Genomic DNA, 13,322 nt, shown 5'->3' on the forward strand with positions numbered 1-13,322 from the left:
AAACTGCTCATAAATCAAGCATTTAGCATCATATAATATGCTAAATAACATTGTTCTTGAAGCTTGATTAAAATGTTACAGGTTAGTGCTTCCCTTGGTAAAATAAGCATACATCAAGGGGGAGCCATGTGACATTTAGAAAGGGGGAGAAATTCAACCTTCAAAGGGAGTACTCATACTCAATTTTTTTTAAAAAAAAATTTTCCATTTCAATTTTAATAATGTTTGTCATCAAGGAGGAGATTGATGAGTTTGGAAAACTCTAAATTAAATTGATGATGATCAAACATTATTAACAGCAAAATTATTAATCTAATCTATATATGTTAATTAAATTAATTTTGCTGTGCAGGATTTACTTGGGCCGAAAAAATAATTCTGGTGCAAGCCCAATCACATTCAGCCTTTAGTTTTGATAATATATGATGAATATGGCTGAATTGATTTTGTTATGTTACTTGGGCCAACTTAATCAAACTAAAAATGCTTTCTTATGTGTTTTATGCATGATCCAAAAATTCATCAGGAAAGCAAATGTTACCAATTGGGCCAGATTAAATTTTGTTACTACCAAGCCCAATATTATTTTTGATGAATGTTTCCAAGCTTGGTCCGAAACCAAGTTAAAAAGAAAATAATTTGGCTCCATGCTTTCAACGGATTCCATTTCCTTATTAGAGATGGACTTCAAAACTTAATTGCTAGCATTGGAAACATGAGAGAGAATTTGACATTGATTTGATTGAGGGCATCATTGCTACACACCACTCTAAGGGAAGTAAAAGCAAGTTATTTTCAATTAATTTGTTTAATCACTTTGAATTGCTTTTCTTCAGATTCTCTCTTCTCTCTCCTTCTTTCTTCTTCTTCAGTCATTGTCCAGGAAATAATGGAAGCTATGTTCAGCTACCAAAAGAAAGAAGGAGCTGCATGCATCAAGACCATCAAGCTAATGATGGCAAGAAAACATACTAAAATAAAAATGAGCTGTGGCTGAGATTGTTACCAAATATGGATAGATTTGGTGAGGTAATCTTGGGTTCTTCATGCTCAAAAAGGAAGAAGAAGATCTCAGCCAGCAAGGTGAGATTCTTGGAGGAGATGGCTTGTCTTTGATTCTGCTCAACCACCACAGGAAGTAGCTAGAGTGGCGAAGTGATGGAAGAGGCAGAGATTGGAGCAGATGAAGCCATCATCATCATGAAGCATCAAGGGCCAGAAATCCATCTTGGAGAGCAAGCCAAGGATGGAGAGCTCGGATTGATGAATAGTGATGACCAAGGAAGGACTAGAGGTAATTGCATGTTGGTTATTGCATGGTTATCTCTTCTCTCTTTGTGTGGCCGAACCGGTTTCTTGAAGGAAGAAGAAGTTGGCTTGGGTTTTTGGCTTCAAGTGTGGAGGCTTCTCTCTTCTATAAAAAAAGGGAGAACAACCATTGTTTGGAGCAAGGAGTTAGAAGTAAGCAGTGAGAGTGCAAGGCACAGGATTCTCAGAGCTACCTAAGCTTACAGATTTTCTTCTCCTTCAATGTATTCTGTTTAGTATTTTTCTGTTTAATTTTGTCATGTCTTGAGTCTCATGGAAAAAGGCAAACAGTGAGGTTTGTATGAAAAAGCCATAGAGCGAAAAAAGGTAGAGAGTGCAAAATTAAAAGAAAAAGCCATAGATGTCTTAGAGTTCCTTTGTTCATCTATGTTGTGTTTCATGATTCTGTGGGAATCCCCTTGTAAGTTGGGTTAGCACTTTATAGTTTGTAATCAAGTTGATTATAGTGAAATTCCATCATTGTTGTGATGGAGACTGGATGTAGGCTGCACTGCACTTAGCAGCTGAACCAGGATATATCTGGGTGTAATCTTCCTTCTCTCCTACTCCATTTCTTTTTTCTACTGCACAGGAGCAAAAACCAAAAATGTCTCGTTCCAAGTGACGAGACAAAATGAAAAAGTCTCGTGGCTAGGGACGAGCTAAAAACAGAAAAGTCTCCTCTAAGTTCAGCAAGTGTTAGCAAGCAAAAAAGGGGCTAAGATTCAACCCCCCCTTCTCTTAGCCACTGAAACCATCATAGCGGTATTGCTTCTTTGTTGCTTCCAAATGGACGAACAGGACATTCAAGGTTTAAAATACCCATTGACTTGAACGAAGACTCGGTTTGTTGCATTAAACAAGGCACTTCGTTGTGCAAGCTGGTTTGCAAGGCAAAGCTTATTATATAGGATGAGGCACCCATGCTAAATAAATTGTGCTATAAGGTTCTTGACAAATGCTTGAGGGACATTCTTAGGTTTGAACCTTACTATAACGCAGAACTGCCATTCGGAGGAAAGGTGGTTGTTTTAAGGGGGGACTTTAGGCAGATATTGCCTGTAATACCAGTGGGTTCCAGACAAGATATTGTGCAGGCATCCATAAACTCATCCTATTTGTGGCAACACTGTACTGTGTTGAGGCTCACGATGAACATGCGTTTAACTGTTGGCCTAAATACTACCACACTGAAAGACATTGATGAATTTGCCACGTGGTTGTTGGGGATAGGTGACGGCCTTGCTGGAGATTCAATTGATGGTGAGTCGATTGTGCTTATGCATGACGAAATTGTAATTGATGCATTTCGAGAAACTGGTGGAATTCGTTTATCCCAACCTATTGTCTAACATCCAGATAACATCTTTTTTCAAGGACAGATCAATCTTGGCCCCAACATTGGAAGTTGTAAATGAGGTTGATGCTTTCATTATGCAACATGTAAACGCTGATGAGAAAACTTATTTGAGCTCTGACACTTTATGTGTGGAAGAAGGAAACATGGAATCTGAATTGGATACGTTATCACAGGATGTCTGTAATGCTATCAATTGCTCTGGTTTACTACCTCACGAATTGACTCTGAAAGTTGGTGTTCCCGTCATGCTACTGCGTAACATTGATCAGTCGAATGGGTTATGTAACGGAACAAGATTGCAAGTCAGAAGATTGGGTAACCACGTGATCGAATGCATTACACTAACAGGTGACAAGGTAGGTCAAGTGGTTCTAATATCCCGCATGAATATGATTCCCAATAACCAAGCTTTACCTTTCAGGTTCCAACGTAGACAGTTTCCTATTATTGTCTCTTTTGCTATGACGATTAACAAATCACAGGGACAGACACTAAGTATTGTTAGATTATACTTACTGAGACCAGTATTTACACATGGACAACTATATATAGCATTATCAAGAGTCAACTCGAAGGCTGGATTGCGAGTACTTATTCAAAACAGTGGATACATGTTATCAAAGTCAACAATAAATGTATATAGAGAAATCTTTCAGAACATATAATTTTATAAATGTGTTGTATAATATATGTGGTATTTTCAACAATTTAATTCTTCAAATACATACCGCTGCACTAGTTATTTTAAAAAACAAATAATGATTAGGACTGTGTAAATAACGTATCAAAATAAAATTCAGTGTAACTTGTTGAGTTGTTGTAACTATGGAAAGAGCATTTTCCAAAAAAATCGCCCAAGAGTCCAAGACACAGAAAAACAAAGAAAGCCCGCCAAACCACCGCAAAACCCGCGGGCCGGCAAAAAGGGAGGGAAAACCAAGCAGCAAAAATTGAAGTTCCCTTCTCTCAAGTTTGAACTCTGAAGTCTTATTATCCCATCCCCTTTCTCGGGCGCAATTCACTGCCTCTCCATGAAGTTCAAGGCATTCCTAACCGACAACGGCGTCTATCTCCTCGAGAAGCGCTTCCTCCCTGCACTCGACAAACTCGGCAAGACCTGCCACGTGTACCTCACGCGCGACCATGCCGCCTTCCTCCACAACCTCCTCAACGGCCACGGTCTCCACTCCGTCGCGCAGTTCCGCCGCGAAGCCCTCTTCGACGACTACCGCATCTCCAGCCAGAACGACGACCGCATCGCCTTCGCCGTCGACGTCTCCCTCCTCCACCGCGCTGTCCGCAGCGCCGCCACCGTCTGCTGCGGCTCCTCCTCCGACGGCAGCAATAATCGCCTCCAGATCAAGCTCGTCAAGAAGCTTCCACCGAATTGCACGCAGCAGATGCCGTTCTTGACGTTTGAGACGCGCGGGTACAAGTCGGCGGTTATTCAGGACGTTCCGATCTCGAAGCCGCTGTCGAGGACTCAGGTTTTGGAGCTTCAGAGTGCACTTGAAACAGCGCAGGATCTGCCTCAGACTCTTGTTCAGGTAGTTATGAGTGAAATCTCTTTGTTTTGTGGTTCTTTAATTTGTATTCGCGATTCAGTCTAGTACATGAAATCTGTAAAATTCATGTGATGACTTCAGTTATGAATGGGTTAATGATCATGTACGAACCGGTAGATACACTTGTGAATCATTTTAGTCTCTGTTAAGTTTTGACGAGTCAAAATAGTCTTGTAAGTAACAAATGTGAGGCCTAAGGGACTATTTTGACTTCTTAAAACTTCGGAAACCAAAATTACTTACACATTTACTTATAGAGAATAGAGACCAAATATAATCAATTGTGAAACTGTGATTGCATACTCTTATTTAGGTAGTGATGAGTAAGATCTCTTTGGTTCATACACTCATGGCTGACGTTTGTAAAAGGCTAGTTGAGCTAGCTTGATGAGTTAAATATTAGTTATTAGTTTAGTCTGACTTTAGTTAGTTAAGTGTTAGCTAGCTTCAATTTTCATGTCAGTCTTTGATAATTTTAAGACATTTACAAGCTCTCAGTATTTGATTTCTTAGTCAAGTTAATCTTTGACATTATATTCAGTAAGTCGAATTAGTTCCCTAAAGTGAAGGGTAATTTGATGCAGAAGAAAGTGTCAGAGACTTCAAAAGAGCTAGTATTCTAACAGATGATTACAATTTCAGAGAATAGTGTGAGAAGCTGTTATGTATATAAGCCATCTATTCATCTTCTTATGGATTTGAGTTCCCAAAAACTCGGGCACAGAGGCAAATCTAATATCCATAGTTAAATTAAAATTTGGTTAGTATTAGTTAGATATTAATTCAGTTTATTGACTCTTAATAGTTAGTTATTTTCTGGTTTTGGTACAAATCTTGTTTATTTATGCACCTTTACTCATCTTTTTTGCCTTGATTGGCATTAGTTAGAAGTTAGTTAATTCTAGTTAGTTATAGTTACTACTTTTAAATATTTATTGTAAACATTTTTAATCATTCAGTGAGTTTAGGATTTCATATAAATAAATAAGAAAAAAAAAAAAGAAAAGACTCTGCATTTTGCCTGAACTGTTTTTTAATCATCTCTATACAATGCTATCATATTTGTAACTATCACCAGTAGCGGCAGCATCCTTAGAGCACAGTTAGAATGTTTTGATGAGTTTGTTTAGCATTAGTTAGAGTTAGCTACTTGAGATGGTTTATTTGGACACACGTAAGTAGTTAGTTACTTCCTCTTATTCCATGTAAGTCAGGCCATTTCAGTTCTCATTTTATCTCAGTGCCCTATGTCACTCATGCCATGTTTGATAACATAGGCACCGGATTTGGTTCAATTGCAAAACTTTGTGGATCGGATGAAGTATTTGGGTGATTCACTGAATGTCTTCATTAGTAAGTATGGTGATCTGCATGTTGAAGTTTCGGCAACACTGATCAGTCTAGGTGCTGAGTTCCGGAAATTGATGGTCATTGGAGAGAAAGCAGATGCTCCAGCTGAAGATCAAAACCTCAGTGCTCAGTCAAGGTCATCAAGGTCGATTTTGAGAGGTGATGGTCAATCCGTGCAAGTGAGTGTAAAGCACTTTGCCAAGAGTCTCCAGTGTCACTTGGCCAAACCAGATTGCGCCTTCTATGGGATTGCACCGCAGGGTAGTTGTTTGACAGTGATATTCCAATTCTTTATTCCGGGTACTCACCAGACTGATAAATCAATCAGTTTGCATTGCAGGCTTCCTGTACTTGACCCTGGTTCCAGTTGAACAACAGTTTTCATGCTGAGCGTAATTACTTGTTTCTGAGCTTAGGTATTCAGGTAAACCATTTTTTATATTCAACATATGCTTGTGACTGCTACAAATCTTTTTTTGTGTATTTTGTCTATTTTGTCTATGATTTAGTACTATCTGAGATTCTGAGCTGCACTTTGCATTACATTAGGAAAAGTTGATTAGATGAGTGTGTACATAACAATTGCTGTTGTAAGCTTTTAACTGGAATATCTTCTTGATGTCTTGTGTCTAGATGTTTATGTTAAATCTAGTAATACGATGGATTGACAATCTAGATATCGGAGGAAATTTTGGGAGCTAAATTGGAATTCTAACAGATTTTAAGGAACAGATTATTTCTCTATGCACAATTAAAATTGGACAATTATTTCTATTAGAATGCAGGAATATATTTTCAGCAATGAAACAACTAATGAACCACTTATTTTGAGGTCAACAACTATTATCCCCGTGAAAGCCAAAAATTACCATTATGAAAGACAACTTATTTGATTTCTAACAGAAATGAATGAATGTATCCCAAGTTGCCCCAATGGCAAAGACAACAGCCATAACAAGAACCTGGGTTCTTGAGGACAATGTTGGTGCTCCACCCCTTTCTGGGGAAAATGTTGGTGCTCCAGTCTCTGCTGGGGGCTGTGCCGGACTTGTTGCCTTGGCTATTGTTGGGGGTAATGCTGATGCTGGTGCTCTGATCTCTACCGGGGGCTGTGCCAGTGTTGGTGCTTCAGCTATTGCTGGGGGTAATGCTGGTGCATCAGCCATTTGTGAGTCATCCTCCTTTGGTGGAGGTGGCAGGTTCTCAACATGGATAGCTACCTTCATGCCTTTAAAGCAGAACCCTCCTTTGCCACTGATGAAGTAGTAGTTTCGAGTCATGTTTAATGGAACATCATCTCTTCCGGCACCGGTGGTCCAATTGTGAAGAGGGTGATCAGAATTGCATTTTTCATAGTCTTTCTTGTTCACCTCTAGTACATCTATCTGGTTCCTATCATACACAAAAACTTGAAAGCAAAATAATTTAATGAGGTGCAAGACGAACGTAAATTGGAAAAAGAAAGGGAAGTTACAACCACTAGAAAAAAAGATTAGAAGTTAGTAAGACCTTTAATTAGACTAATCAAATTTTTTCTTTTAATTACTTTTCATGTTATAATGACTAATTACTTTTCATAGTCTTTCCTTTTTTCTTCCTTAGTCAACAACATAGATTTGATGCAAGGTTCAAAGATTTAAAATAAGAAACCAAAAAAGCTCGAGATACAACCAACTTGGTCAGTGACATTAGCAACTTACCATTATCATGCTTGAATTCAGATCAAGCCCATAGAGAAGCAAAAAGTTTCAAAACTTCAAATCCACGCTCACCAAGTTCGTGACATGTATTGTGCATTAAGGTAATCAAAGCAAATGGTTGGATTTAAATCATGAAATAGTAGCTTCTATTATGATTCAAATTTGTACTACTATTGGATTTTCAATTCATATAGACACACACTATAAAGAGAGTTTGAGTCTTACATAGCCAGTCACCATTGTAGAAATGCTTTCCCTTCACCCAAGTACTGTAATTGACATTAGAGTTCCAACCCATGTTGTCTCCTACTAACCACCGTTTTGCGGAGGCCTCCGGCAACATGACAAGCACAGCAAAGACCATAAACAGCAGCACCATGACTGGTGAGCTAGATGCTAACATCCTCTTCATATCTCTCCAAGGCTTTGTTGTAGAAATTATTAGAATTTAGAAACCTCTCACTTTATTAACACAGTCTGGAATACATGCATATATACTTCTTATTTAGCCTTTGATTAACCCATTGACTTTGTACATATACATAATTAAATCTCAACTTGTGGCACTTCATTAATGGCACCAAGGTATTTATTTATTTTATGATAAATGGCCTCTTGTCTAAGTCAAATGCTTGTTTGTCTTTGAGAGGAAGAGTTTGGGTTGGAAGCAATTAATCTAGTGATCCTATAAGTTATTACTATGACTATGACTATGACTATCATTCTCATAGATGGTGGCTAAATATCAACCAGCCACATTACTGTTTTGAAACTTGTTAGATTCTTCTTCTACTTGTCTCTTTTTCTTTTCTTTTTTTTTCTCGTTATTTTGCATGCTATTTGAGTGCAGATGCTATTAACATTTATGAGACAATAGAATTGAGTTGCACAAGATCAGATGAATAAATATAAAGAACCACGAAATATTTTTCTTTGATCCAGAAATATATATATAAAATCACCACAAGAATGAGACTAACCTCTTTTCTTTTGATTTCATGACATCATATAAAGCTTATAGAAATTAAAAGTTTTAAAGTTTAATCCTTGTTGATCCCAAAAGAAATAATTTTAGTATAACACAAATAAAAAGAAAAAAAAAAAGTCTATGCTAAAAATTCACATAAATCCAAAAGAGATTCTTGAGCGAAAAAATGTATTAAGGTACTATATCATAATTTTTTAACTAAAGATCTTAGATTTAAGTCCTTAAAAAATATAGCAAGTATGGACTTATGGTATAGTAAATTGGGATAAACGCATTCATCTTTTTGAAGTTCAATTGAGGTACACTTTTGAATTGGAGGAACTTCTCCATTAATATAATCTCGAGAATTCACTCATGATGGGTTCAAAAGCCTAAAATTGATGGTTGGTAAAACGTAAGGATGCTGTTTCAACTTTCAACATGGTCCCTTCATTTCAGACAAAAAAGAAATACACACCCACATGGATCCACATAACATAAGGTCCTATTATCAATTATTATTGGTCCTAGACAAGAAAAAAAATCATTCATTCCCGCAATTTCCGCATTTGAATTCTCCAAATTAGTTAAAAATGCCACCAGTTTCTGCCTTCTGCTGGACAACACATGAACATAGCACAAATACAATATAATGCCTTCTTTTTTCTCTTTTTTGAAAATTAAGAAAACACCAAACACTACCTAACAATTGAAACAAAAACAATCACCCTTCCTTGAAAGTTGAACCCCATTTTAAGGTCAAACTACTAATTTCACCAAGTAACCAACAATACTTCTTGGTAAAAAAATAACAAAGATTAATTTTTTTTAAAAAATGGTGGAACACAAAGTTCTTGTCGGATTTTGACTATACCATTCACCAAGTTAGCTACCAAAGATGAATGAATGTGTCCCATGCCGCCCCAACGGCGAAGACAACGGGCAACAGAACAACCTGGCTTCTCGAGTACAACGCCGGTGGTGCTCCAGCTACTTCTGGGGAAGCCTTTGGTGGCGGCGGCAGGTTTTCGACATGGACAGCTAGCTTCATGCCGCCAAAGCAGAATCCCTTGCCACTGATGAAGTAGTAGTTTCGAGTCACGTTTAATGGAACGACATCTCTTCCGGCACCGGTGGTCCAATTGTGAAGAGGGTGATCAGAATTGCATTTTTCGTAGTCTGTCTTGTTCACCTCTAGAACATTCATTTGGTTTCTATCATACACAAAGACTGTGAAAAAGTAAAATAATCAAGTTAGTATCATGTTAAAGGTAGATCAAGCTATGATATAGCATCTTTAAAAAAAAAGTCTAGATAATTCTCCTAAATATTAAATATACCCTAAAAATTTGTCTTTTTTTTTGTCATTTGGTATTATTAATATGGACACACATTAGCTAACCCCTATAATATCTTTAGCAATTTAGAGGATAATAAGTTAGGAAGAATCAATAATGTTTGGGAGACAATAAAAAATCAGCCTAAATAATCCAAAGTTACCTTATTTAGCATTCATTAATTATCGCTAGAATAATTGTATAATTTTAAAGGTGATAAGTGTGTAATTATGGATGTTATAAGCATGAAATTGTGAATGATAAGTTAAATAAAGTAACTTTGGTTATTGTCTCCCTATCATTATAGGGAAGAATTATAAGATGTCATAATATATCATTACTAAGACAACAACTAAGGCATAACTACAACCACATTCTAGGATTGGAACTTGAAATTAGAGAGTTCATTGCATTTGCAAACAAGTGTTTGGTGTGCGTGTGCTTACATTTGTATAAATCTAACCGAAATTAAGACCCAAATGAGTAATGACAAATCAATCTTACATAACTTTCAAGAATGTATTAATAATTTAAGAGACAAGAGACAATGAAAAATCTTTGTTTTGAATTGTGCTTTCCACCTCACTTACAAAGTGAATTAATAAATTGGGAAGCCTTTTTTACTTTATTTTTGGTTGGCATGATAGTAACTAATAATAATAATCCAAAAATAGCAAAAGTTGCTTTGAACTAAAACAGATCTGTGATGTGAATTTCTTTTTTATTTATTTATGTTACACAATTCAGAAACTTCATGGATTAAGTTAAAATAACAAGAATTGAAAAAATGAACAAGCAAGCAGAGTTTTCAGATCTGAGTATGCAGAACAAATCAGCTAAAGGGAAAAGAAAGATCTAAACACTGTTCTTTTCATTTCCTCTTCTTTTTTTCCCCTTCCATTCTCAATTACATTCCTTGAAAGAAAAAGGGCAAGTAAGAAGAATGTAGAAAGAGAAATCACAATGGCATTACCTTCAAAACTCAAATTCTCATTGCAAATTCACATAGCTAAAACAATTATCAATCCTTGAATTTCATAGTCAAGTAAGTAACACACAGATTTGATACATACAACATAAGGCTCAAATATGAATCAAAAGAAATAATAACAACAATAAAACAGAAAAACCCAAAATCTCAAAAAGATTATCCAATAAAACTACTTGGGTCCACAACACTATCCAAAAAAAATTAAGTAGCAAAATGAAGCAAAAGCTGAAAACTTTAGCATATACCAAGCTCAAATTGGTTCAGATCCAGTCCATACAGGAAACAAAGATTGAAACTTTGAAATCAAACACACAAACTCAACAACACACACATATATATAGAGAGAGAAAAGTTTGATTCTTTTTGTTCTTACATAGCCAATCACCATTGTAGAAATGCTTTCCCTTGGCCCAATTAGTGTAGTTGACACCATAGCTAGAGGACCAACCCATGTTATCACCAACAAGCCATCTCTTAGCAGAAGCTTCAGGAACCATAACAATGAAAGCAAAAGCAACAAACACAAGAAGCAACAGAACCCTCTTCATCTTCTTTGTTCTTCTTTGCTCTTTGTTCTTCAGTGTTCTGAAGACACCCACCCAAGAAAGAAGCAGAAACAATAGTGGTTTTGTTTCTACAATGTTCTTCTTTTTGGCCTTTTAAGGAAAACGATTTTGGTTCTTTTTACTGTTTTTTTGTTTTTATTTAATATATTGTCACTGTGGGATACTCACTTTGGTTTTGTTTATTTAATTTATTTATTTGAATTGCAAAATTTAAAGGGTGGTTGCTTACAACTTACAAGATCTACTTACACATTTCCGCGGCCATTAATATTTTATCCCAATAATATATGGAGAAAATTTCGCCACTTTCTAAGTTAGCTTCTTTTATTTGAGTAGAACAACATTTTATTTTCCTACAAATTACCTTATATATTTTTTTAAAAAGAATGTAGATTTTTTATTCAAAATTTTCATCATTATACTATTTCTGATGGTCATGGTTTAAATCTTCTAGAGTACTAGACACTCTACTTCTCATTATTAGGCTCATATTTTTTTAACATGTTATTTTTTAAACATAAATATCAAACTTGCAACAAAACATATAATGTCTAATTGTACTTAAACTAATCATATATATATAAATAAAGTGTTCAATACTTCAATGTTATTATTTTTTCATAATAGTAAAATATATTTTTTATTTTTAAAATTTATCAAAAATTTTAAAAATATTTTTAAGTTTTTTTGTTTTAAAATCTCTTATACCTAAATTTTTAAAAAATTTAAAACCAATCTAGTAATAATATATGACAATTATATCTGATTTACTTGCATTGAAATTTATTTTTATAAAATTATTGCTAAATTCATCTTAAATTTTTTGAAATATTAATTATCAAAAATATATTTAATACAAATAAAATAATTTTTTTAAAACAAAATAAAATAAAATAAAACTTAAAAATATTTTAAAAATTTTTAACAAATTTTAAAAACAAAAAATATACTTTACTCTTTTTTTTTAACTAAGTTAGCAATCACTATTAAGTATATCTAAAATGATGAAATATTAGTGGAAGAAGTTAAGTGCAGTTGTTCCTAACTAGATCTAGAATGTCTCAATTGCTCATTTTTTTCATCCTAGCATGTTGGGAAAATATGGGCGATGTCTTAGTTACTTGTTTCAAAAGAAAGTTGGAATTTTAATTAAATGTTCTTTTTTTTTTTTCGTACAATTAAATGATTCAACGTAGTCATTATTATAAAGTAATTATTTTGGTATCCTTTAAAAGTTAATTATACATTTAACACATGAAATAACTCATTACATATTTTATTTGGATCCAACTCTAATTAATTGATTTAAATAAGTATTTATTTTATTTTTTATTATTTTTTTGTGCTTTGTTTTTTAAAAAATGAGAAATAAAAGATAAGTAATTTTTCTAGAAATGAAAGAGAAAAATATATCATTAATTTTAAAAAGACTAGTTTACTAATTTAACCCATTTTTTCTGAAAAAGAGAAGTGTCTCCCTTTGATAAAATGTATACCTTTAAAATATAGTGCTATATATGTAAAATGTAATTTCAATATTTTTTATTAAAATGTGTTAAATCTAAAAAATACAATTTCAAAATTTTTTTATTAAAATGTGTTAGTGTGTGTACACACAGGTACGCCTGTATAAATTTATATTACTATTTTTCAATTAAAATATAAAATATAATATAGTTATATTTTTATTAATGATTTATTTAATTATCATTTTAGGTAAATAAATAAATAATATAATATAATAAATATTTACAAAAAATATCATATAATATAAAAAATTTTATTCATAATGATCATATTAGTAATTTTATTAAAAGGAGTTCTAATATATTTTTTATATCCAATAAACTTAACTTTTTTTCCTAATAAAACATACTCCTGTAAAAAAAAAATTCGTAGATACTCATATTTAAACGTAAAATAACTTTTTGCTTTTACTTTTACTTTTACTTAAAAATACTTCTTTCAAGTTTCAACTATACAAACAAACGACTCTCGTTATAAAATAAATAACTAAATAAATAAATAAAAGCATTATTTTTTTATAAGTATACTTTTATAGAGATTAACATCATGGGACCTAAAAAGGAGAGAAGAAAAGTGGGTATCCTAGAACATTTTAATATTTTATACTCAACTTAATTAAGTGTAATCCTAACTGTTTAGCCTGGATTTTGC

The 13,322-nt window shown here is 34.0% G+C and overlaps 5 protein-coding genes across 9 annotated transcripts; 3 read left to right on the plus strand and 2 right to left on the minus strand.

Annotated features, from left to right (window-relative positions):
* The first annotated feature begins 2,231 nt into the window (after positions 1–2,231).
* On the plus strand, positions 2,232–2,660 carry LOC148581942 (uncharacterized). Its single transcript, XM_088494581.1, has one exon. It carries the CDS (start codon positions 2,232–2,234, stop codon positions 2,658–2,660), a length of 429 nt encoding a protein of 142 aa, XP_088350707.1.
* A 151-nt stretch (positions 2,661–2,811) lies between these two features.
* On the plus strand, positions 2,812–3,333 carry LOC107621412 (uncharacterized). Its single transcript, XM_016323434.1, has one exon. It carries the CDS (start codon positions 2,812–2,814, stop codon positions 3,331–3,333), a length of 522 nt encoding a protein of 173 aa, XP_016178920.1.
* Positions 3,334–3,495: 162 nt separating this feature from the next.
* On the plus strand, positions 3,496–6,632 carry LOC107624468 (Hus1-like protein). 5 transcript variants are annotated; one of them, XM_088484445.1, is made up of 4 exons: positions 3,502–4,215; positions 5,511–5,844; positions 5,912–6,007; positions 6,487–6,632. In XM_088484445.1, the coding sequence occupies exons 1-3, from the start codon at positions 3,700–3,702 to the stop codon at positions 5,971–5,973; spliced, it is 912 nt and encodes a 303-aa protein (XP_088340571.1). In that variant the 5' UTR covers positions 3,502–3,699; the 3' UTR covers positions 5,974–6,007; positions 6,487–6,632. The 5 variants fall into 5 exon arrangements, 4 of the variants coding, with proteins under 4 accessions (XP_016182443.1, XP_088340571.1, XP_020970681.1 ...); XR_015880975.1 differs by having other exon boundaries at positions 5,511–6,007; XM_021115022.2 differs by lacking the exon at positions 6,487–6,632 and having other exon boundaries at positions 5,912–6,314.
* LOC107624469 (early nodulin-like protein 17) lies at positions 6,352–7,813 on the minus strand. The gene is made up of 2 exons (XM_016326960.3): positions 7,509–7,813; positions 6,352–6,991 (listed from the first exon to the last, which is right to left on the minus strand). The coding sequence occupies exons 1-2, from the start codon at positions 7,693–7,695 to the stop codon at positions 6,480–6,482; spliced, it is 699 nt and encodes a 232-aa protein (XP_016182446.1). The 5' UTR covers positions 7,696–7,813; the 3' UTR covers positions 6,352–6,479.
* An 859-nt stretch (positions 7,814–8,672) lies between these two features.
* LOC107623949 (early nodulin-like protein 17) lies at positions 8,673–11,460 on the minus strand. Its single transcript, XM_016326357.3, has 2 exons — positions 10,952–11,460; positions 8,673–9,480 (listed from the first exon to the last, which is right to left on the minus strand). The coding sequence occupies exons 1-2, from the start codon at positions 11,124–11,126 to the stop codon at positions 9,140–9,142; spliced, it is 516 nt and encodes a 171-aa protein (XP_016181843.1). The 5' UTR covers positions 11,127–11,460; the 3' UTR covers positions 8,673–9,139.
* Between the last annotated feature and the right edge of the window lie 1,862 nt (positions 11,461–13,322).

The sequence above is a fragment of the Arachis ipaensis genome, chromosome B10, assembly GCF_059453495.1.
Source record: "Arachis ipaensis isolate K30076 ecotype BB chromosome B10, ASM5945349v1, whole genome shotgun sequence".
Classification (NCBI taxonomy): domain Eukaryota; kingdom Viridiplantae; phylum Streptophyta; class Magnoliopsida; order Fabales; family Fabaceae; genus Arachis; species Arachis ipaensis.